Here is a 23,773-nt window from a genome sequence, read left to right on the forward strand (position 1 = left end):
ACAAAAATATTAAATTCCTTACATGACATGTTAATAGAACTTTTTTTCAATTGAGTCGTAGTTTTAAATAAATTTACTAGTTGACCTTCATTTTTTACACTGTACTTACTGTGTTACAAAGTTATGGGTAAAGAAAGTAACTGGCCTGTTGCCAGTAACATTTCTGTTCATATGAACTCACCCCACCCTTTACCAGAAATGTCCAACCTTTGCAGTAAAAAGATACTGCTGCAAGAAAGTTAGAAAACAATAACCTAAGTCATTGTAGACATTCTTCCTCATGAAGTTCCAGGGACATCAAATATACAATAATATACTCTTAACATAGTCCCTATTTTTTCTTTATTAGCTTCATTCTTAATTTTCTTCCATCTAAACATCTTAAATATACCCAATTCCCATTTACCTTTTTATGTGACAGTATATATTACCCATAATGATTCCTTCTCACATTTTGATCATAGCATACTACTCACTTTGATTTTCTCATCCTACAGGTCTTTTGGTGGGTGTATACATATACCCACAAATCCTCCCTGGGTGTGGCATGTGGCTTTGTACTATATATAGCAGCTACCTGGTACCCAGGTTATAGAACATAGTTACCAGTCACAGATGAGCAGAACATTTGAGAGGAGCTCAGATACATTTGCAAGAACTGGAAGACAAGGTAAGAAAAATCTGTATGAATGTTCATCTGCAACAATGCTAAGGTTTTTATGAATGTGGTGCTCAGGGCTGGACTGGGACAAAAAATCGGCCCGGGCATTTTGGCTAGAGACCGGCCCACCAGGATAGAGATTGAAAATGTGACGTCATTCAGGGGTAAAACCGCAAAGGATTATGGGAACTTGAGGCAAGAGGTACTAGCGCACGCAGGCTTTCAATTGAACTCAGTTACACAGCGATAAAAAGAAACCCAAAAAATGGCAAGAAGCTGTTGTATTATTAACTGCAATAGCCGGTCGCATGACAGCCACGAGAAGCCGACGGGTAAAGAGATCGTTTTTTTTATCGGATTACGTCGTTGAAGAGAAATTTTTTAAGCCATGTTTCCGAAGTAAGAGCAGACGGATGGTCTGGATATACCAAATATAACGTCTCAGAACACTCCAGCTCACATCCCAGCCAACATTTATATGTGGGGCCCATATGGTTTGGAAATGGGCTGAAAAATGGGCCCCATATAGGATTGTCCGCGGGTTCCGTAATGGCCCCATATTAAATGCCCATATAGGTGTTATATTGGTAAAATCTGGGAACTAAATGGGCCCCAACTGGGCAAAGTACACAGAAACCCACCTGGGCCCCATCTTTCAAGTTTTTGTGGGTACCATGTGGGTACCACAAAGGCTAAAAAGTGGGTTTTAAGTGGGATTGTCCGCGGGTTCCATAATGGCCCCATTTTAAAAGCCCATCTCGGTGTTATATTGGTAGAATCTGGGAACTAAATGGGCCCCAACTAGGCAAAGTACACAGAAACCCACCTGGGCCCCATCTTTCAAGTTTTTGTGGGTACCATGTGGTTACCACATAGGCTAAAAAGTGGGTTTTAAGTGGGATTGTCCGCGGGTTCCATAATGGCCCCATTTTAAAAGCCCATCTCGGTGTTATATTGGTAAAATCTGGGAACTAAATGGGCCCCAACTAGGCAAAGTACACAGAAACCCACCCGGGCCCCACCTTTCAAGTTCTTAGTGGGTACAACATGAGGAAAACACGAGCTAAAAAGTTGGAATGGCATTATCAGTGGGTTCTGTAGTTGCATCTTACTTCTAGTTTGAATTGGCTAATTTCTGGCACTGAGTGGGCCCCATGTAGTAAAACAGTCACAAAATCAATTTTTCAGACAGCTAATACGGGTTCTGTGACACAAAGACACCAAATATATTAAAGCTGACCACAAACAAAAACTAGTTTGTAAATAAAACCATTTCAAAAATCACAAGGGTACACAAAACAACATTTTTCACATTTATTTTGTCCAACAACTGTGATTTTACGTAACTGTATTCCAAAGTGCGTAAACTTTTAAAAAACTAGAAATGTCAAACTACATCAAAATTCCTTATATATTCGGAACTGTTGCAACAGTGAGAAAAAGTCAGATGGAAAACTCAAAAGCTTATCTTGAATCAGCAGGGTTTCTTTTTTTGTTTTTTTACAGAGCCGTAAGTCTATTTTGTACCCTTGCAGCCCTCGGTCCTCCTCTGTCTTTAGCTCCAGTGAACCACTTGGAGAGAGCCTTCTCTGCTTCTTGCAAGTTGACTTTTGATGTTAAATAATTCTTCTTCAGTGCCTCTGCAAATGAAGAAGAAAAATGGGCAAGCCAAAGTAAAGTTAATCTTAGCTTACTTAATTTGGTGATGATTTGCAAAGAACAATGTTTATTTCACTTTATTGCCTCAAAAAATATATATAAATTGCATGATAACCAATCTCAGTTACACTTTCAAACACTTTATTAAAAAAGTTTAGTTTTCTAAAGTTCAAATGTCTCAAGTGAAACTAACTTACCATACACAACATTAAAAAGACGTAAATCTCTGAACTTTTTTTTCCCATGTCGGCCAAGCATGTTGTACTCCACAGCCAGCTCAGGTCATATGAGGAATTTCATCATCCTTCTTGTGGCATCGTCTACACTTGTTCCCCCTGTATCTGCTACCATGGCAACCTGAGGGGAACATACAAAAAGGACAGATTAGATAATGGCATCTGGTTAGGATGCCTCCCTGGTGAGGTGTTTTGGGCATGTCCCACCAGGAAGAGACCCAGAACACCCAGGACATGCTGGAGGGACAATGTTTTTCGGCTGGCCTGGGACTGCCTTGGCCCAAGTGCCTGGAGAGAGCGAAGTCTGGGCCTCTCTACTTAGTACCGGATTGGGTTGAGGGGCAGCAGCCTAAGCTTAAGATAATGGACCGGAATGGAGGATAAATGGACGCTTTACATATTACTTAATGTTTACTGTGTGGTGATAAAAAAAATATGGTAGTAAACACAAGCTAAACTAAAAAAATTAATTGCGGTTCCTTAACCCTTTATCCCCAATAATGTTACGCAGGATAACCGGAATTATATATTGTTTTAGCTGTAAAAGTGTCATAAAATCAGCTGTGACTGTGTGTGCTTTTGTCCCTTTTTTCAGTATTACTACTACTTTACACATCTGGTAGGTTTTTTCCTCTACTGTATACTATATGAATGTAATCAAGGATTAATAACAGAAAAAAAAAAGAAATTGAAATTTTGCCATTTTTACTGAAGGCAATCAAAATGTACATGAATAAAATATTTAAATTAGTCAATTCAAATTAATAACTCTAAAACACTGAACAAAATCAAGTATTTGACCCTGTGGTTTATTTTTGGAGATCTCTTTTCTTCTAAAAGTCCAGGCGTGTTGGGCCCCTGGTAGAGCTCAGGTTTGACGAGGCAGGTTTGGAAAAACCTGTCGCTGGTGACTTTTTGGGGTCTGAGGGTTAAAATAAATAGGAACTGGCCAAAATTTGTATAAACTATCATAGCAGAACAAAAGTTAAAAAAAAAAACTTTATCTGTTATCAGAATCAAATATTTGATTAGAATAAAAAATTTAACTTTCTGGAAGATTTCTTGTTACATCTGTCATAAAAGTAACAACATCTCAGAAAAGAAACATGATAGCAACAGAAAAATATGATAGCAGTGTGACGTGATGGTCCCTGGCCAGATTTATACACATATTATAAGCCCTGTGACACAAAAACCACTGAACTCTGACACGCACAAACTGTTTTCCTTCTTGGTAATGAAGAAAAATGCTGGTCTGGTATGTAAAAGGGAATTTATTCTTCCAGGACCTGAAGCTCCGTAATGCAGCCCTCCAACAGCCAAACCTATCTGTTGTCTGATTGTCTTGATGCATGCTCAATCATCCAGGTAAGTAAATCTCCAAAAGTTGATTCTGTTCATCTGGATGTAGTGCTTTCAGCATTTTCTCCCACTGAAAACGCTACGTCCAGATGAACAGAATCAACTTCTGGAGATGTTCTCTGATTGGATTGTTTAATTGGTGATTGACATGAAATTGACCAATCAGCTGAAAGGAAGAAAAATAGGGTCAAAATTTGGATGTGTAAGTATAAATCCACACACAGCCAGGAAAGCCGAGCGCAGAGTTGTTTGTAGCACCAATTCAGCCAGAGTGGAGCCAGATGGATTTTCCATCCATCCACACTGTAAAGTCTATAGACCAGCAAGTGATAAATTAACAGTGTTGTTGGTATTTTCTAAAACAGTTGTATGCAATAGGAATTGCTGTTTATAGTCCTCCTGTATATCTGCATGTTCCCTCCCAACTAAAACCTGTGATAATGGAGATTCAAATTCATGTCATACCTATACCAACAGTTATCAAGTATCTGGATCGACCTTTACTGATGTGCTTAAAGGAAAATTGTTATTTCCATGTATTTTCCTGTTCTGCCTTCAATTTTGAGGACTTCCCCCCACATTTCTAGTTGTGACAGTGCACTACAACAAAAAAATCTGCTGTGATTTACATTTGTTGAATGAGCAATTTTGTAAAATAGTCTATTTTTGTATGCACAGTTTACAAATCTGTCCTGTACAGCATGGACTGATTGCATGCTAAAAGTTGTTGCTTAAAATAAAACAATACATTTTTAATTAATAACATCAGCAGAAAGCCTTGTTATTAATTAGATGTACAATTTCTATAGAATACGAAACAACTCAGTTCATTTTTGATCATATCAATACCAGCATATTACACAACTAGCGATGGGATTTCCGGCTCTTTTTAGAGAACCGGCTCTTTCAGCTCGGCTCACTAAAAAGAGCCGGCTCTTTGGGCTCCCAACCGGCTCTTCAGGTTGTTTTGTTGCTTTAATTAATTTATTATTAACAACAATATAAATTATGCACAAAAAGAATTACTAATGTAAAAAAGAAACGTGGTTGTATTTATATATGTTTATATATAAATATATACGGTGGCCCCTAGAGACAAAACACGTACAAACCCTAAAACACATTTCTAGCATTAACTGAACTTCCAAAACAGAGCTACCTAGATCCTAGATCACTTAAATTACACAATTGAAAGCATATGTGTATTGTTTGTGTATTTATACACAAGCACTCATATATATTCAAATAATTCCAAAAACTGTTCATTTACCTGTTACTACCACACACCAAATCCGGTCGTTGGTACTTCCTGGCTTGTGTAGCCACTAGGTAACAAAAGCTCAACACTGTGCCTAGCATCCTGGAGCACTTCTGTTGTGTTTTGTAAGTGCTTCGGAGTTTGTACATGCTATGGAGTTTTTACGTGTTTTGGAATTGTTTTACATGTTTTGGGGTTTGTATGTGCTTTGTCTCTAGCAGGCACCGTAAATATACTTTTATTTATTCACTCCACATAAAATGTAATAAATAAATCATATAATACAAAAAACAACTATTTACATTTCAACTTTTAACTATTTAAATTTTCAGCTTTTTCCTTTTAAACAAATTTAAAGTGAAACAACACAAAACACTGCAAACCACAACACAAATACAAATTAAAATATGAAAACAAAAAGAAGATGCACATTCTCTGTCATATGGGCCTGCATGAATAAACTTTCTGAATCCTTTATCATCCGCAATTGAAAGTAGTTGTGGATGATTACTATACCTTTCTAATGTGACGTTGTTGTCCCTGGCTCTCTTTCTCTCTCTCTCTCTCCCTCCTGCTCTGTTACTGTGCTACTACGAGTGTAACTACCGCCCCTCCCCCCTCTTCCCAGCACAAAGCACAAGGCTCGCGTGCGGAGTGAAGCGAGAAAAAAAAAAACACGCTCGCGTTGTTCACTTCAAAGAGTCGGCTCTAAGAGCCGTTTCGTTTCGACCAACAAAACGCTCATCTGCTTCCATCACAATCAGCTGATTAACATTGAGCTGCTGCAGTCAACACCATCAAACTAACTTAGTGTTTAATGTTATGTTACTTAATGCTTTTATTTTTTAAATCTTTACCAGAGCTTAAAGACTGTAGATGTTCACACCTGGTGTTAGAAAACCGAGCTCACAGCAGTATTTTTTTTTTATAACAGGAAATTTAAATTTTTTTTGGTTACCGTGTTTATTACCACTTTTATCAGTAATGTACTTCCTATAAAATATAGATTTGATAAGTTACCGGTTTATTGAAATCAGCTAGTGAACACATCGATCACTTTATTGAACTACACGCCTTGCACTCTTGTGAGCTCTGGTTACTAGCAGCAGGTGTGAATATTTGTAGTCCAAAACGCAGATAAAGATTAGAATAACAAGGCAATGTAAAATCAATTTAATGCAGTTTGCAGTAGCAGCTCAGATGGAAATCAGCCAATTGTGAGGAGAGCAGAGGACCAAAACTGTCAGAGTTGTGGGACAAGTGAAGAGAACACTGTTGGCATTATTGTTAGCATAAAAGATGGAAATTTAAATAAATGTTAAATTTTAAAATTGATCATTGCCTCCTGTGCCCTTTTTTACTGAATACCAGTAAAAAAAAAAATGAAGTAATGCACCTCCTTTCAAGGATGCCCCAAAGACCATCACTTTTCAAATATAATAATAATAATAATAAGTAATACAAATAATATGAAAGTTACTTACATGTTAAAGATGGTGCTTGTGATCTTGAAGAATCTAAACGTGATAAGGAAATGAAAGAAAGTGCATGAGAAAAAAATACAAACATTTTCGTTTTTTCCCAGGATAATTCAATATAAAAGATTCTCTTACTAATGCACAAAATGAACAGTGTAATTAAAAGTTTGAAAGGCACTGCATGTGTTTATATGGTAAACTGACTAATTCAAGCAGCAAACACTAGCAGTGCAAAAATGTATCTAACTAGCTGACAGACTTTAAAGTCACAGGAAGATATATCAAAATGGTGACTTATGCCAGAACAAATGTCTTGACAGACATAATTCCTAAATTCCTTTAAGTAAAAATTGGTGACATAGTAATAAGTGGTCCCTAGTGGTTTACAAATTATTACATGGCTTGTTAATTTTTTATTAAATTATTAAGAAGCCAGATGACTTCAAAACATTTACAAATTACTATAAAGCACTATCCAAACTTCAAAACAAGTGGCAAAATCTCCAAATTAAAAGTACTCGCAAACTCTAAAAATTTGATTATACTTAAAAATATGCAAAAACTAATTTAGTGGAATTTTTACCTGCTCAAGAATACATTAAACATGCACTATTTAATTGAAAAGAACAAAATTTGTGTACTTTTAGAAAGAATTATTAAATATTTGGGGATACTAGCCATAAAGAGGGTCTCGTACATTTACGGGCATCTAATTTCCTGGATTTAATGGTTTAAAAGTTTAATAGGTCTTTGAACTTGATAATAAAATTGAGTCCATTATTAGCAAAAAGAATTAAAAAAAGAGCAAAAAAATGCTTAATATATAATAATTGTTTTAAACTTAAGCTTTGTAAAGTGTAGCAGATTTCATTATGTCTGTAATTTTTTATTTAGCCCCACAGTAGTAAAAGCCATAAATGGGAGTTAGATTTATTACTAGTATTTTTACACAGCATTCAGCTATAGTAACATGTTCTGCATTTTCCTACTTCACCATCTGATCTGAACAGCTGCACTCTCTTAATTAATTAATAACCTAACATTTCTCAGTAACCAATAACTAGATGGAACAGCACAGTATCTAAGAGATCAGACAGTGTTTGAGCTAAAGAAGCTGTGTGTTTCTTTTGGGGGCTTTTTGCACACTGATCCACCACCGTTTTCCTATAGTACAATGCATATCTGGTAACATTACCGTAAACGTGACCAGTAGGTTCACGTTCAGATCAGAAAACTGTTTCAGCTGCAGGCATCTACTCCTGTAATTTAAACAATAACCTCATACACCTCATTTTTTACACCCCTATAAGGTGGGCTTGCTACACTGCACATGAATATTACGTGACATGGTATGACTAGCTCATGTTCAAACATTTAAGATACTGTTCAGCCATTTTGTTTACTGGGTAGTGCATAATGGCCGAGTTAGCTGAGCAGGAATCCACTAAAGCCCCAAAAAATAATATATATTTTTTTAATTAATTACAAAAACCTTTTAGGAAAACCTAAGAAACAGTTGCAGAAGCACAGAAAAAAAAACTGCCGTGTACGTTATAATATGTAAATTCAAAAACAGAGAGAATGGCGCAATAAAAACAGAATAAGATAAGATGAATTTTTTCGAGTAGAATATAGGCAGTAAGAGTTTTGTAATTAACTTTAAATTATGTTTGCCAAAGACAATGCAGTAAATTAACCCAGTTCTACCTGCTAGCTAAAGATGTTATGCTTCTCCCCCTATTACCGTTTAGGACGACTGTAGAAAGTTACTAAAATAACCATTGATGAAAACTTAGAAAACTTTAAGTATTTACCTTTGTCATAGTTTTCGATTCTTTGGTATCCTTTTGTCCTCCACGTTCTCAAACACCAGGGAGAGAAAAGGCGCAACTGACGAAAGACCGCGAAGACTAGACGCTAGGCCGTGCAATCTGCTCCTCCCTCTTTTTAAACGAGCCAATAGGAGCTGCTCACATTAAAAACAACTTTATTTAAAAAGTCATTTTACACCTGATACAAAAATTTTAAAAGTCAAACAATGCACAAGTTTAAAAGAACAATTTTATTTATTTAAGCATAGGGATGGTTAATTTGTTTGAAAAATTAATACATAATATTTATCAAATAATTGTCACCCAAATCAACATCATAATAAAAATATAATTAATAAAATATATAATAATGATAAGAAGAAGAATAACAGTTTACCTAAAAGCTCTTCTAACATTAGACTGCTTTTGAAAAGTTTCAATAGTGTCAATACACCATAAGGACAAGGGAGTTTCACAGTTGAAGTGTGACTGCTTGAAAGACCCCATTCCCTCTCCTTTCCAATAATTCAAAGAAAATATAAATAATTTCTGGTTATATAATCTGAGGTCACAAGTTTGAAGAGTAACATTTTAACAGATCGGTAATATACTTCAGGAGCTTTACTGGATCTGATTAACCAAAACTTCCAACTTCCATGTAGCTAACTGTCTTTTCTCTAATACAGTAGAGTGTCTCTGATCTACTAAAAATCCTCAATTGCATGTTTGCTCAAGTAAATAGTCTTAATTGTTTGAACAACCAGTAATCCTTAATTTGCAAATGCCAAATCTGGATTTTGTCTGTGTAATTCACTTTTATCTTGGGTTTTTTATTTGTATTTTTTGCTTTTCTTTTTTTCTACTCTTGTGTCCGTTTTAATCACTTATTATTGCTGCTGTGACAAGTGAATTTACCTAAGAAGAATCATGAAGTCCTTATTTTATCTTATCTGAGCCTCACCATGCAGAGCGCTGAAAGTTCAAATTAAGTACTTAAAATGAAATCTAAAATTAAAAAGTAACCAGTTTCAAACCAGTTCTTTGGAATAGTGTGCAGAGTGTTTTGAGTAACATTGAATGTTCAAAAACATCAAAGTTCCTATAGTCTCACTTGACAGCTGGGTTGTAGTGTCTGATAACACATAACATCTTGAGGTCTCAACGTGGACTTTAAGTACATTCACTAGCCAAGGCTAAATACTGAGAGGGTCAAAAATGAAGGGTAAAGAACATCTGACCGTAAGGATAGCAAAAGTGATAGACTGAGGTTGTGCCAAATATGTTAAAGTTAGGGTGATTCGTTAGAGAATGGTACCCCATGGGTGCCGTCTGCAGGTTATAAAAGACAGTTATGTTCATACTTTCTTTTGAGATTCTTTTTACAATTTGACTTTCAGAACTCCCTGGGTTGTGTGCAATCTGTGATGGGCTTGTTTGGAATAAATCCTCCTTTATTCAAATAACACTTTCTCAGGCTCTTCACAGAAGAAGAATCCTCACATAAGCATGTGCTACTATTTTGAACCAATGTACACATTTACCATCACTGACCCAACTAGGACCTACATTGGATGCCCACCCATATGGATTTAATGTTAGAAACCCATGTGGGTCCCATATATACTAAACAATCTTGAGCCCACGTAAAATATATGCCTATATTAACTTAACATAACCCATATGGGGCCCACATAGACATGTTTTCAGGGTCTGACTTGCATTTGCCCATGTGCAACCCATATAGTTTGACCAGGTAGGCCCCACCTGTGTCATCAGTACTAAAAAATATATACTGATTACCTAACTTTGCCCCACCTGGGGCACACAGCAAATGCTTTTCTTTAAATGACTGTGTTTGCCCATGTCTAACCCAAGTGAAAAACCCAAGTGGGTCCTACGTGTGCTTCCCATTTTGAACCAAATGAAGTGTTTCCCATGTTTGACCCAGCCAGGACCTACTATATGTTTCCACTTGGTTTTGCCCATATGGCTTTCATGTGAGAAACCCAAGTGGGTCCCATATATACTAAACAATCTTGAGCCCACGTAAAATATATGCCCATATTAACTTAACATAACCCATATGGGGCCCACATAGACATGTTTTCAGGGTCTGACTTGCATTTGCCCATGTGCGACCCATATAGTTTGACCAGGTGGGCCCCACGTGTGTCATCAGTGCTAAAAAATATATTGACTACCTCACCTTTGCCCCACCTGGGGCCCACATAGACATGTTTTCAGGGTCTGACTTGCATTTGCCCATGTGTGACCCATATAGTTTGACCAGGTGGGCCGCACCTGTGTTTTCAGTGCTAAAAAATATATTGATTACCTCACTTTTCCCCATATAGGGCACACAACAGCAGCTTTTCTTTAAAAGACTATGTTAGCACATGTCTAACCCATGTGGAAAACCCAAGTGGGTCCTACATGTCTTTCCCATTTTGGACCAAGTGAAGTGTTTCCCATGTTTGACCCAGCCAGGACCTACTATATGTTTCCACTTGGTTTTGCCAATATGGCTTTAATGTGAGAAACCCAAGTGGGTCCCATATATACTAAACAATCTTGAGCCCACATAAAATATATGCCCATATTAACTTAACATAACCCACCTGGGGCCCACATAGACATGCTTTCAGGGTCTGACTTGCATTTGCCCATGTGCGACCCATATAGTTTGACCAGGTGGGCCCCACCTATGTCATCAGTGCTAAAAAAATATATTGATTACCTCACTTTGCCCCACCTGGGGCCCACATAGACATGTTTTCAGGGTCTGACTTGCATTTGCCCATGTGTGACCCATATTTCTAAAATTAGAAATATCCTGTCTCAGAGTGATGCTGAAAAACTAGTTCATGCATTTATTACTTCCAGGCTGGACTACTGTAATTCACTATTATCAGGAAGTCCTAAAAACTCGCTGAGAAGCCTTCAGCTAATCCAAAATGCTGCAGCAAGAGTACTGACAGGGACTAGAAAGAGAGAGCATATTTCTCCTGTTTTGGCTTCCCTTCATTGGCTTCCTGTTAAATCCAGAATTGAATTCAAAATCCTGCTCCTCACATACAAGGTCTTAAATAATCAGGCCCCATCTTATCTTAATGACCTTGTAGTACCATATCACCCTATTAGAGCACTTCGCTCTTGCACTGCAGGCCTACTTGTTGTTCCTAGAGTATTTAAAAGTAGAATGGGAGGCAGAGCCTTCAGTTTTCAGGCCCCTCTTCTGTGGAACCAACTTCCAGTTTGGATTCGGGAGACAGACACTATCTCTACTTTCAAGATTAGGCTTAAAACTTTCCTTTTTGCTAAAGCATATAGTTAGGGCTGGACCAGGTGACCCTGAATCCTCCCTTAGTTATGCTGCAATAGACGTAGGCTGCCGGGGATTCCCATGATGCATTGAGTTTTTCCCTTCCAGTCACCTTTCTCACTCACTATGTGCTAATAGACCTCTCTGCATCGAATCATATCTGTTATTAATCTCTGTCTCTCTTCCACAGCATGTCTTTCATCCTGTTTTCCTTCTTTCACCCCAACCGGTCGCAGCAGATGGCCGCCCCTCCCTGAGCCTGGTTCTGCCGGAGGTTTCTTCCTGTTAAAAGGGAGTTTTTCCTTCCCACTGTCGCCAAAGTGCTTGCTCATAGGGGGTCATATGATTGTTGGGTTTTTCTCTGTATTTATTATTGTGCTATCTACTGTACAATATAAAGCGCCTTGAGGCGACTTTTGTTGTGATTTGGCGCTATATAAATAAAATTGAATTGAATTGAATTGAATAGTTTGACCAGGTGGGCCCCACCTGTGTCATCGATACTAAAACATATATTGATTACCTCACTTTGCCCCACCTGGGGCACACAACAAAAGCCTATCCTTAAATGACTGTGTTTGCCCATGTCTATCCCAGGTGGAAAACCCAAGTGGGTCCTACATGTGTTTCCCATTTTGGACCAAGTTAAGTGTTTCCCATGTTTGACCCAGCTAGGACCTACTAAAATTGCCCACTTGGGATTGCCCATACAGGTTTAATGTGAAGAACCCAAGTAGGCCCCATACAAAAAGCCCAGTTTGAGCCCATGCCCACATGGTACCCATCCAGCCCGAGCAAAAACCAGGTGGGGCCCATATATACATGTTGGCTGGGATGTTAGTCTGCTCCAAGCATTCCCACAAAGGTCAGTGTTTTGTAGTAGTTAATACGTCACTTTTCTTAACATAATTGGTGATATAGGTTACAAGCAAGTCTGGCGCTGAACAGAAATTGTTGCTGTATGCTCCTTTATTTATTGTGCATAAATAGTGAATTGTTCTGACACAATATTGCGTTTCGCTTCTGTTATTACCACGGTACATTGACAAAAACATATACTTTTATTCACAGGATAAAACAGTTGTTTTGTATCACTAATTGTCCAGTGCGATTACAGCATACAATATTATTGTCACTGCTACATTTCTGTAATGCGTACCAGAAATTATTTCCACTACAAATTAATTACCGTTGAGCTCAAAGGTTATATTAATAAACGGTTAACGATTGTGTATTTATGACGACGATTTGTGAGACTGGTAAACTTACCTTTGTTTGTACGATGGTCTTTCGTTCTACAGGTGCATTTCAAGGTCCTGGACCCATCCGTCGGTAAACTGTACCTGGGCTTGTTGCAGTGACCTGAAGTTACTAAAAACTTCATGAGTGTATGCACTCACTCCAAGAACCGTATAATTGAGTCATTCCACGAGAATGGTTAAAATTGGACTTGGGTGTTTTCACATTTTTTACCAAAATGTATTATTTATATGTATATCCCACATCATTAAGGATATATTTAACTATCAGAAAAATGCATTTTCCCATCTCAGGCATTAGTTTTTTTTTATTATTGATCATATTTTTAAGATGTAGTGACTGTAATTCTTCAACCCTGTTATGGACACTTTGGAGGCTCTCTGAATATTATCATAAAATGTATTTCTAAAGAAATCAATATGTTTGCATTAGTTAGATGTCACCCATACTAATTCAATAATTTTACATAGAAAAATGACATAAAATCACACATTTTTACTCTCTTAAATCCTGAAATGTATTAATGAGTGAAAGCAATCTTGTCATTTTTCATCAAAAATTTAGTTTAACTAAGAATTATAATCTAAATCAATGATCATATGATAGCACTCGATATTTTAGACAGAAATCAGCAAAGATTAAATTATTTTTTTCAACATTTTAAGAAAATTATATATAAAAATGTAGGTGTGACGGGGTTGAGACTAGCATAACAGGGTTGAAGATGGTAACAGGGTTGAAGAGACAAATACAGCTTTACATATAAACAGTTGTTTACTCTTAAATTCAATGTATAGGGCTTTCCATTAGCATTATATCTCACCATGTAACCACAGGAAGGACACCAGATACAAATTGCAGTAGAATTAAGTTTTATTAATCTCAAGTAAAAACAACCACAACAGCATATTAACAACTAACAAACATTGTAAAGTGAATTGCTCAAATGTAACATAATGCGTGTGTGTGTGTGTTTGTGTATGTGAGTGTGTTTGTGTGTGTGTGTGTGTGTGTGTGTGTGTGTGTCTATGCATAAGAGAGCCTCATGAGGTGTGCTAAAAGTCACCTCATCCTTGCTCCGATAACATACAATTGAACTTGATGAACTGGTTGAAGTAATAACAATAATAATCAGTTAACGATTTCAATGTGTCTGTCTGTATCAGTGCCTGTGTCTGTGTCAGAGTGTTTTTGCATGTGTGTGCTTGCATAGGTTTGTGTGTCTGTATATATGCATGAATCTGCTGGTTGTTTCATGAATTCATCTTGTGAGTCGGTTCCACACCTCTTTCAAGACTTCCACATGGCGCCTTGTCACAGCCTGTGGGGGTGGAATGAGTTCAAGGACATCATCAAACAGGTACCAGAGGATATCATCCTGATGCGGCCAGAAGAATCGGTTTGACCCAACACGATGCATGCATTTGACCTGGACTTGTGTTGTTTGTATGTTTAGAATGATGCCTGGATACAAATCATCATCATATCTGAGAATACACCATTTACCAATCAGCTCTGGACTTTCCCACTGGATTTCTTTTTCTGGATTTCCCCCACTGCCTGTCTGTGATACAGATTTCGTCTGGCCAAAAGTGAAACACTGGGTGTTGAAGCACTTGCAGTTAAACTGCTTCCGTGTTGTGCACATGCAGCTTACATCACGAACCATCAGTTCTCTTGGAGCTACAGTAACGACCTGGTGAATTCTCATGGTTCCAGGAACAGCTGGTATCTGCTTCGGCATTTTCTCCATAGCTTCCTCAACATCTTCACGTTTCACAAAGAACAGTTTCACACTTGTGTTTGTTTCAGACAAGGCCCTGAATAACTCTTCTGCATCTGGGATGTCATGCCCCTTTGCTACCATCATGTCAGCTGCTCTTTTTAAGGCTCCCCCGACACCATCTGGTGCTCCTTTTCCATGACTAGCCTCGAAAAAATTCCAAGAACCAGCCTTGAATCCTCTTCTGTCCAGTTCTGTAGTGAAAAGGTAGAAGTTTCCTCGTTGTTTGTATTGCGTACAGGGTCCGTCGCTTAAAAAGTGCAGCACAGACACTTCTGGATGTTGGCCTTGAAGGTAATCTAACACAGGATTTAGGTGCTGCCATATTGCTGGAGGGCCTTTATGTCTACTGGGGGAGATGGTGCTAAAGCACACAGGCTCTGAGAGTCCACCAACATACAACACACCAGTATGAAGGGTGGCCTGCTGATGTGAAGCCCCAAAGTGGACCGCCTGAACTTGAGAACTGTATTTACAACTGTAGTTTTCTGAGAAGTCAACATGTATCAAAGCCTCCTCCCCTGACATGTTGTTCTTCAGCTCACGGCAGAAGGCATACTGCTGCTTGATATTAAAGTGATGCATTTTAAATTTCTTTACAAAGCTCTGGAAGAGCTCAATGAGGTCCTCTTGTGTGCCCTCCACAGGTTTTTTGACTGTCACCTTGACAGTTGCCTTTTCTCCCTTTATGTCTATCTCCTTCTCCTCTGTTACCCACTGGGTAAATGATGTGGTTGTGGTGCTGTTGTATGCACTTGTGATGTGGACGGTTTTGTCCTTGCAATGGACACACTCTCCATACATGCAACTCTTGCTGGATGAGTTGCAGCAAACCTTCTCTATCAACTCTTCAATGTTGGCAGTCTCAATGAGTTTCAAATGACGGAGCTTCACTGCCAGAAAGCTGAGATTTTCATGCAACTTACACATGCATGTGTCACGTTCAGAGAGTGTTGGATTCACAACCCAAAAGGGGCGAAGATGACAGAAAAGGGAATAGGATATCATCTGGTCTGGGTTTTCTGCCAAAAATCTTCTGTGGATATTTTCCATTGTGTCCATCAGGAACCTCTTCTGCATTTTTAATTTGTTCTTTGTGAGTGTTTGTTTGGTTCCTGTGGTCATTCTACTCACATCATCCATGAGATAGAATGCCTTGATTCTTTTTTTGAAGTCTTCAGTGAACCTGCTGGTCCTCTTTCTTTCAAAATGAAGACTGTCATGATGTCTAAAATTCTTGTTTGAAAATCCGAGGGAGTCACTTGCAAACTTTTGCAACCTGTATTTTTTTATAATTCTCCCTGTCGCGACTTTGGCAATCAGCTGCCTTTCTCTGTCCTTGGTGGCTTTTTTGTATTTATTCCTAATATCTTCAATGAGTGATTCATGGAAAAGTAAGGTTTTTTTTATTTGGGGGTTAACGGGGCAATGTGAAGTGAGTCGTGTTATTTTCGACTGTGGGGAATCCGAAAATTTCTTTGAACGTTGGCACCTTTTTTTGTATTTTTCTTTGCTTTTTCTTTCTTTTTCAAGTTTTTCCTGGAGTTCCGCTATTTGCCTCTTGAGCTTATTTTTTTCTGTTCTGTACTTTTTCCGAGCCACCAGACGTTGCCTATAAAATAAAGCAATAAAAGTTGATTTGGGTTTGGAAAATTATGCATTTTTCCTCCTGCCCTCCCTGTTTCTAAAATGACATTGTGAAAGTGACATAAAATGACATTTTCACTATAACACTGTTAACTACCCATTGCCCTAACCTTGAAGATCTTGGCTGTGAAGGCTGCTCTGGGTGATCTCCCTGATCAGGACTCTGTGGAGGAGTGCTCAAGTTCTTGAGCACTTCTTTCCTCTCCTTGCTCCTATGGTAAGCTGCTCTCCACATTTTTCTTTTCTTACGCTGTTCTCTTTTACTCAGTTCATTAATTGCTTTCTTCTTCCCTGCCTCTACATTCTTTCTCCATCTCTCACGCTCAGTCTGCAGATATCTCTCCCTTCTTTCAGGATCAGCTTTAAGGCGTTCACGATACTTCCTTTGCCTTTCTGCTGCTGTTGTTGGTGCCATCTTACTTGCATCCTTAACATGGAACATAAATCACATTCAGCATGCATGCAGTATAAGAATGTTGACTGAATATAATAATAATTAATTTAAATAATTGGATAACTTAACAACCAAAGTATTAAAATCTCAACCCCATCACAATCTCACAACCCCGTTACAATCAAAAACATAACAGGGTTGAGTGTGACGGGGTTGAGATTTTTGCACAAACTGGCCGCTGCTTAATGTAGTGAATACCAGACAGAGAGCACATGGCATCCATGAAATTCAAAATCACCATATATTCATGAACTAACAAAAAACTTTTTCATAAGTAATAGTTTTCTATCTTTTTTTCATGTTACGGTGTTGAGTCATTGAGGTTGACGACCACAATATCACAAGATAAATGACTAAAATAAAGGAAAAGATGGGAGCAACTTGCCTGTCTCTGTGGTCCTGTTGTCCAAAAGACTTCAGTGATGTCACTTCCTGATGTATATGGAATTCTGGATCACACCATTGTATTTATGGGGGTGGGATCATTTGTGTAACGGGGTTGAGGGGTTAGTCAGGTACAGGAATAATTGTGATTTTAATGAATAATTAACAATTAAATTTGAAAAAAAGAAATATTAACAACAAAAGAGCACAAATAGATGTTTAGGTTGATATCAAAATTTATTGACTTTTTAAAAAGTTTTATTTGGTATTTTCAAAGTAAACTTTCATCAAGGCCATGAGGGACATGACAAAACAGGTGGTGTCAAATGAAAAAACTGTATTATTTAGCATAAAAAGATAAAAATTAAAAATTAGTTCAATTTTTTACACTGTATTAAAGGGTACATTTTAATATATATGTAAAGCTGTTTAAATTGAAAGTTTGGTGACCCAATAGATGAAATACACCATAAGAGGTGAGAGGGACTCAAATTGTGCCATTTTCGTGGAATGACTCAATTATAAATCTGAGCGTGGTGAAAGTTGGGCAGCAGGCTAACATCTTTTGTCCACTCTGTGTGCTCGTAAGGGTCTGACTCTTTCACTCCTTTGATTTTTTCCTCGTATCTTTTCTTTGCCTTTTCGTCTGTCTTTGTACGGACCGGCATTATTCTCCTTAGTTTTGTACATTCCTTTTTTGTGCGGCAAAGAAAAACCAGGAAGGTATTGGAACCGGAGAATGAACGTTTTGCGGTGCTGCAAATGCTTGCATTTGATGCGGTACTTGGATTGTTTTGCCTCGAGTTCCCGGCAAGCAATGCACGAAAGTCACGTGATCTGTCAATCGCTATAGGAAAAACCTTAAATTAAGACCAAGAACACTAGAGGTGAGACATGATCATTAATTAATATTAAAATTAATAAATGACAGATTTAGTGATATTTTCATAAACACCTCCTTTCCTTTTTTTGTTCTCCATTTTCTTTAGTTCGTCTATAAGATTGCTAAACAAGGGGGAGGGTGCATCCGGCCTCCTAGGCTGTAATTGGTCCAGCCCAGAGTCGATCATGACCAATTGGCCAATCCAACACCTTTCATTATATATATACCCTTCCAAAAAAAAAAAAAGTCCATCGGCCCATAAAAACAAAAAATCGCCAGCGGCCCACCGGGCAAATGCCCGGTATGCCCGATGGCCAGTCCAGCAGTGGTGGTGCTATAAATGTATGTCTTGACATAAAGAGTGCTGCAGATAGTACAGTCACTCTGTAGTTGCACATGGAATAATTCCAGGGTTTAGGAGATTCCTTAAGATTTTATAAATACAACAATGTATTGAGATATTGCCATGTGATTAGCTGACAAGATGTTCATTTTAACAAGCAGTTGAACAGGTGTACCTGAAAATCTAGTCAGTGAGTGAATGTTTTGTGCATGAAGGTAAATTTAGGGGTTGATATTGTGGCTTCATATACAAGTGATTCACATTTCATAGGGTCAGTGTGCAACCCCAGCATACAAAACTCTTATTAAGGTTGTGTCTGCTACTATCTGGACTACTCCTTTAGGCTCAAAGACCAGTTCAAACTAAATTACTTTCATTTTCTAACACTTATTACAGCACAGGACAGCTAAAGCTGAAGATGGCAAACACACCAGCCCTGTCTACTGCTAAAGGTGGGGAAGTATATGTAGGGAGTGAATTCAGAGATTCCTGCACAATGTTGGATGTTCTCCATGCAAATCAGTTTGAAGGAGAAATTTTGGATCCAGCACTCACAGGGAAGACAGAAGAGAATTTCTACAGAGGGGCCCCACCTCAGTGGTTAAACTTCTACATCAGTGAACAGGCAGAGTCCCTTGGGACTGCTTTTATCAAAAGAGATGGATATGAGAAACTTAGGGAACAAATTCAGAAAAAGAGAAAATTTCCAGGGATATCAACTGTAAAACTGACACACCAACCAGGATGTGGGGGAAGTACAATGGCCATGCAGGTGATGTGGGACTTGAAAAAAACCTTCAGGTGTGCTGTTTTAACTGGCTCCACCTCAGACATGGCAAAAGTTGCAAAAGAGGTTGTCCAACTTTTCACAGCAGGCAGACGAAACAACCAGAACACTGTGCTGTTGTTAGTGGATGATGAGAAAATCCTGGAAGATCTCCAGAGCAGCATTATGATGTCAGTTGCTGAGCAGAAGATAGTTACTCATATGCCTGTAGTCATTTTCCTCAGCTGTGTGAGAAACAATGCACCTCAACAGAGTGACCACGTTGTCCTAAAGAACACACTCTCAGACAGTGAGAAGGAAAAATTTGATAAGAAAAAGGAAGAACTTCAAAAAAGGTACAAAGCTAAATGTGAACAATTTCATGGCTTTAACATAATGCAAAGTAATTTCTCTAAGGACTACGTCAGGAAGGCATGTGCTGCATTAGAAAGCAGAAAAAAAAACAAATAAACCTCAGAAGACACAGCTTGCTGCCTTCCTATCACTGCTGAACGCCTATGTGCCAGGGTCATATCTCCTGGAGTCTCAGTGCCTGGACTTCCTCAGACATGAAAACTACGATGACCTTTCACTGGAGGATCAAATGAAACAAGAAACTTCGTGAACAATTTTTGCAGAGATCCGATTCCTCTGTGGTTGCTTGGTTTTGTCAAAGACATGTTAACCAAAAGAGAAATCAAAAAAGAAGAGGACCAAGTCAACAGCACAGACATTAAACATGGAATGTTTTCTGGACTAATTCTAGACATTGAAAAGATGGAGGGGAAAGAGCAGTGTGCAACAGTTTTAAAGATGGCCTCAAATACATTTGATCAAAATCCAATTTTTTCACAAACTCTTGCTCGTTTTTATTATATAGAACTAAAAGACTACAATCAGGCAGAAATGTGGGCACAGAGAACAATAGAAAGAGATCCTCAAAATTCTTTTGTTGCTGACACACTTGGCCAAGTCCATAAGAACCACCTAAAGAACAATGAGGTTTCTGAACCAGTAGACATTTTGAGACTGGCCCAAAAAGCCATTAAAGCTTTTGAAGATGAAGAAAAACTTGCTGAGGATGAGGATGGACCAGACATGAAAAAACATGGCAATATAAAAGTTTCACCTTTTTATAACTTCAGAGGGCAGTTTGGTTACCTGCAGGTCTGCAAAACTCTGTATTACAAACTTGTTCGTCAAAATGAAACCTGGGAAGAAGTTCTCACCAAAACAGTATCGCTGGGCTCTGTCCTCGAATTACTTGGAGACAACAAACTCCAAAGATTCAATGAACTCCTAGTAAGCCTGCGAGATGACATTGAGAAAAAAATGCATGTTTTTGGAAAAATTTCAGACTTACTCAAAGCCTAACACGGAGAAAGATGGTCCTGAATATATATCTAAAGACACTTCAGAGTGCTACAAGACGTATGTTGGAGACACAACTGCAAAACAACTCATCCAGATGTTTCATGAGGGAAACCTAGATGACAAGTCTGTGGAAGTACTGTCATTTCTTGTCAAACAATACACTCAATCACAGCTCGAAGACATATCTACAAAGTGTAAAGAAATGTGTCCAAATGCGGATTCAGAGACAGCTCTGGTCAACAACATCCTGACATCATTTAAGCTTAAAATGCCCCCGAGTGACACAGACCCACCTGAGCTGCACATGTTCGCCCTCCTCTGGAACTGGCCTGAAAATCAAGGCCAATGTGATTATGACCTCAGTGAGTTAACTCAGAAAATGTACAAGTCTTATGAAAATGCATATAAGAAGTACTTTCGAAACAGATACCTCCTTCCTGTGTTTTTCATTGGGAAAGGTGAAGGTCTGAAGAGAATTGTTCACAGAGATGTTATTGAGAAACATCTGAAAGTGAGACCAGATTCGAGCGATAACTGGAAGAATGAAAAGATCTTCAGAAATCCTGGTGTTCAAGAGCTCCTTCTCAGACTTGATGGAGAAGTAAGAAACTACAAAGTGTATACAAGAGTTGGTGGCAAAGAGATTGAGATGGATGCCAATGTGAGAAACAAAATTTGGAAACCACGCTCAGTTACCTTTTACCTTGGATTTACCATCAGAGGTCCTGTGGCCTTTGGCATTCAGAGTAAAACTGCAGACACAGGTAAGAAAGCATAACAGTGAAACTACAGTAAACTGTGGCTGCTTGTTATTAGTTTATAGTTCTATAGTGGCCATGGTCATATTATGGTCATGAAGAGATAATTTTTCATGTCGAAAGATTCTTTTCGAAACACATTTTGTAAAACTACCAGTTTCACCAACATCATGTTTTCATTTCCAAAACAACCAGCAAGTCCAGGAAATTGCTCTCCTAATGAATGTTGGTACACAGGTTAAAAATAAAAGCCCTGTCCTCTACATATTACTTTTATCCTGAGCTTAATGGGAAAAGAATATGATTGGAAGGAAACAAATACCAAACAGACGACTTTTTTATATATAAGCAGAAAGATTAAACATTGGACATCAAGTCGCAGCAAGTGCTATATATTAACACGTAATGTAAATATGTTTATTAACACATGATATCTAGCCCGTATACACCATTGCATATTGTGAAATAACTTTTTTTTTTTGTACCCCGCACATCCATTGTTGTGTTTTTCAATTCATCTTATGTTTACTGATTTTCACAGATTAGAGTAGCGTGGATCACTGTGGGACCACTCTGACCAATGATGTGAAAGATACCAAAGACAATAAGGGACATTAAAGTTTGTTAATCTTGTTCAATATCCCCATGGGAAGGAGAATCCCAGACTCTTTTTTTTTTGGCATTTATGTGTTCACATAGAAAAAACAAAAGGAAATATGTGCTCTAACTTTGAAAACCAGTGCGGAAGATGTATGTGTTATCATAACTTTAGTTTTAGAGAAATATTCTGCATTTAATTTGAACATATTTACTCTACATAAACACTACATTGAATAAACTAGAATATGTACTCCCTGCTAAAACCTCGGATTAAATAACAGACTTTCTGACTCTTAGAGGAAATTTAGTTCCCAAAACTTGTTTGCATAGTATCTACTTAATATTTTGTTTATGGGTTTGTGACATTTATGAAAGATTTGATTTGATTGATTTTGAAAATGGTTTTGTTTTAGATTTATTCTATATTTAATACAGAAGGGTTTTAAGTTTTCATTTTGTTACAATGCTTTATTTTCACTTTTGTAATCAGTTCTTAATTATGGCTGTAGTTTTAACTTTCTTAAATTAGGATGAATACTGATTTGTTTTTGTTGTTGTTGTTTTTTGCAGTGCTGAATCTGTACGTTTGAGTTCTGAATCAATATTAAAGTTATAATACATGGCAATCATTGTCTCATAACAGTTTACATAAATTTACTGGGTGTTAGTTAGGGTGAAACAATTACTTGTTTTAAGTGTACACTCATAGTTTTGCATTAGTTTTAAAGTATTCATAGCCTTGGCATACCTTTACAATCTGTTATATTTGATGCTGTTTGTAGTGAAGATGAAGATGAGAAGGAGGTGGGTTGCACAAAGACAGAAAAGCACTGAGATTTTAAACACAGAACAGAAGGCAGGCAAGAAAAAAATTATAGTGTAGGGTGTACACTATAATTTATAGTACAAAGCAGTATTAACTTATTATGTACACGATCAAATATTTATATCCACATAATTATGGATTATTTTATTTACAACATTAAAAAATCTTTCTGTATTTTGCAGAAAATTACATTAGGAAACATCATATATTAGATTTATATTTCAAATATGACAAAATGCTTGCCAGTCTTAGTAGCCAGGGATCAGTCCGTCAGGCCGCCGCCTGGCACACAATGCACCCGACCCCTACAGTGCCTCCTGCGGTTGGTGGGCCTGCAGAAGGATGGGGCCATGTCCCCTTTTCGGGCTGTGCCCAGCCAGGCCCCGTGGATGGGCTTTAATCCATGGGGGGGAGGTCCCAGTAACCCTATCGTGGGCAGGGTGAACTGTTCCCTCGATGGTTTTCTCTTAAGGGTCATAAGGGTCTTTTGAATCGCTCTTTGTCTGGTCCCTCACCCAGGACAAATTTGCCATGGGAGACCCTACCAGGGGTCAGAAGCCCCCGGACAACATAGCCCCTGGGATCCCTGGGACACACAAACCCCTCCACCACGATGACGTGCTGCTTAGGCTGCTGCCCTGTGCAACCCGGCCCCGGATAAGCAGAAGAAGATGGATGGATGGATGGATGGATGGATGGATGGACGGATGGATGGATATGACAAAATGCTGGGAGGGGCAGATGAGGAGGGGCAGGTGGCTGCCCCTCCCTGAGACTGTTTCTGCTAGAGGTTTCTTCTTTTACAGGGGTATTTCCTCTACACTGTTGTCAAAGCACTTGCTCATGAGGGGTCATCTGATTGTTGGAGTTTTCTCAACTTTTTTATATCTTACGATATAAAAAAGTTG

At 38.2% G+C, this 23,773-nt stretch overlaps 1 protein-coding gene and 1 long non-coding RNA gene across 2 annotated transcripts; one reads left to right on the top strand and one right to left on the bottom strand.

Moving 5' to 3' along the window:
• The first annotated feature begins 591 nt into the window (after positions 1–591).
• LOC109198678 (sterile alpha motif domain-containing protein 9-like) lies at positions 592–22,092 on the top strand. Its single transcript, XM_019354084.1, has 3 exons — positions 592–670; positions 18,938–21,445; positions 21,981–22,092. Exons 2-3 carry the CDS (start codon positions 20,623–20,625, stop codon positions 21,983–21,985), a joined length of 828 nt encoding a protein of 275 aa, XP_019209629.1. The 5' UTR covers positions 592–670; positions 18,938–20,622; the 3' UTR covers positions 21,986–22,092.
• Positions 1,962–8,691, bottom strand: LOC109198679 (uncharacterized). Its single transcript, XR_003215002.1, has 4 exons — positions 8,469–8,691; positions 6,661–6,693; positions 2,518–2,677; positions 1,962–2,301 (listed from the first exon to the last, which is right to left on the bottom strand). It is a non-coding gene; the product is annotated as an uncharacterized LOC109198679 (long non-coding RNA).
• Positions 22,093–23,773: the final 1,681 nt, after the last annotated feature.

The sequence above is a fragment of the Oreochromis niloticus genome, linkage group LG3 (genome assembly GCF_001858045.2).
Source record: "Oreochromis niloticus isolate F11D_XX linkage group LG3, O_niloticus_UMD_NMBU, whole genome shotgun sequence".
In the NCBI taxonomy this organism is placed as follows: domain Eukaryota; kingdom Metazoa; phylum Chordata; class Actinopteri; order Cichliformes; family Cichlidae; genus Oreochromis; species Oreochromis niloticus.

Bases quoted from the DNA above. Each gene is read 5' to 3' on its own strand.
- LOC109198678 (XM_019354084.1), top strand. From the start codon at position 20,623: ATGACATTGAGAAAAAAATGCATGTTTTTGGAAAAATTTCAGACTTAC.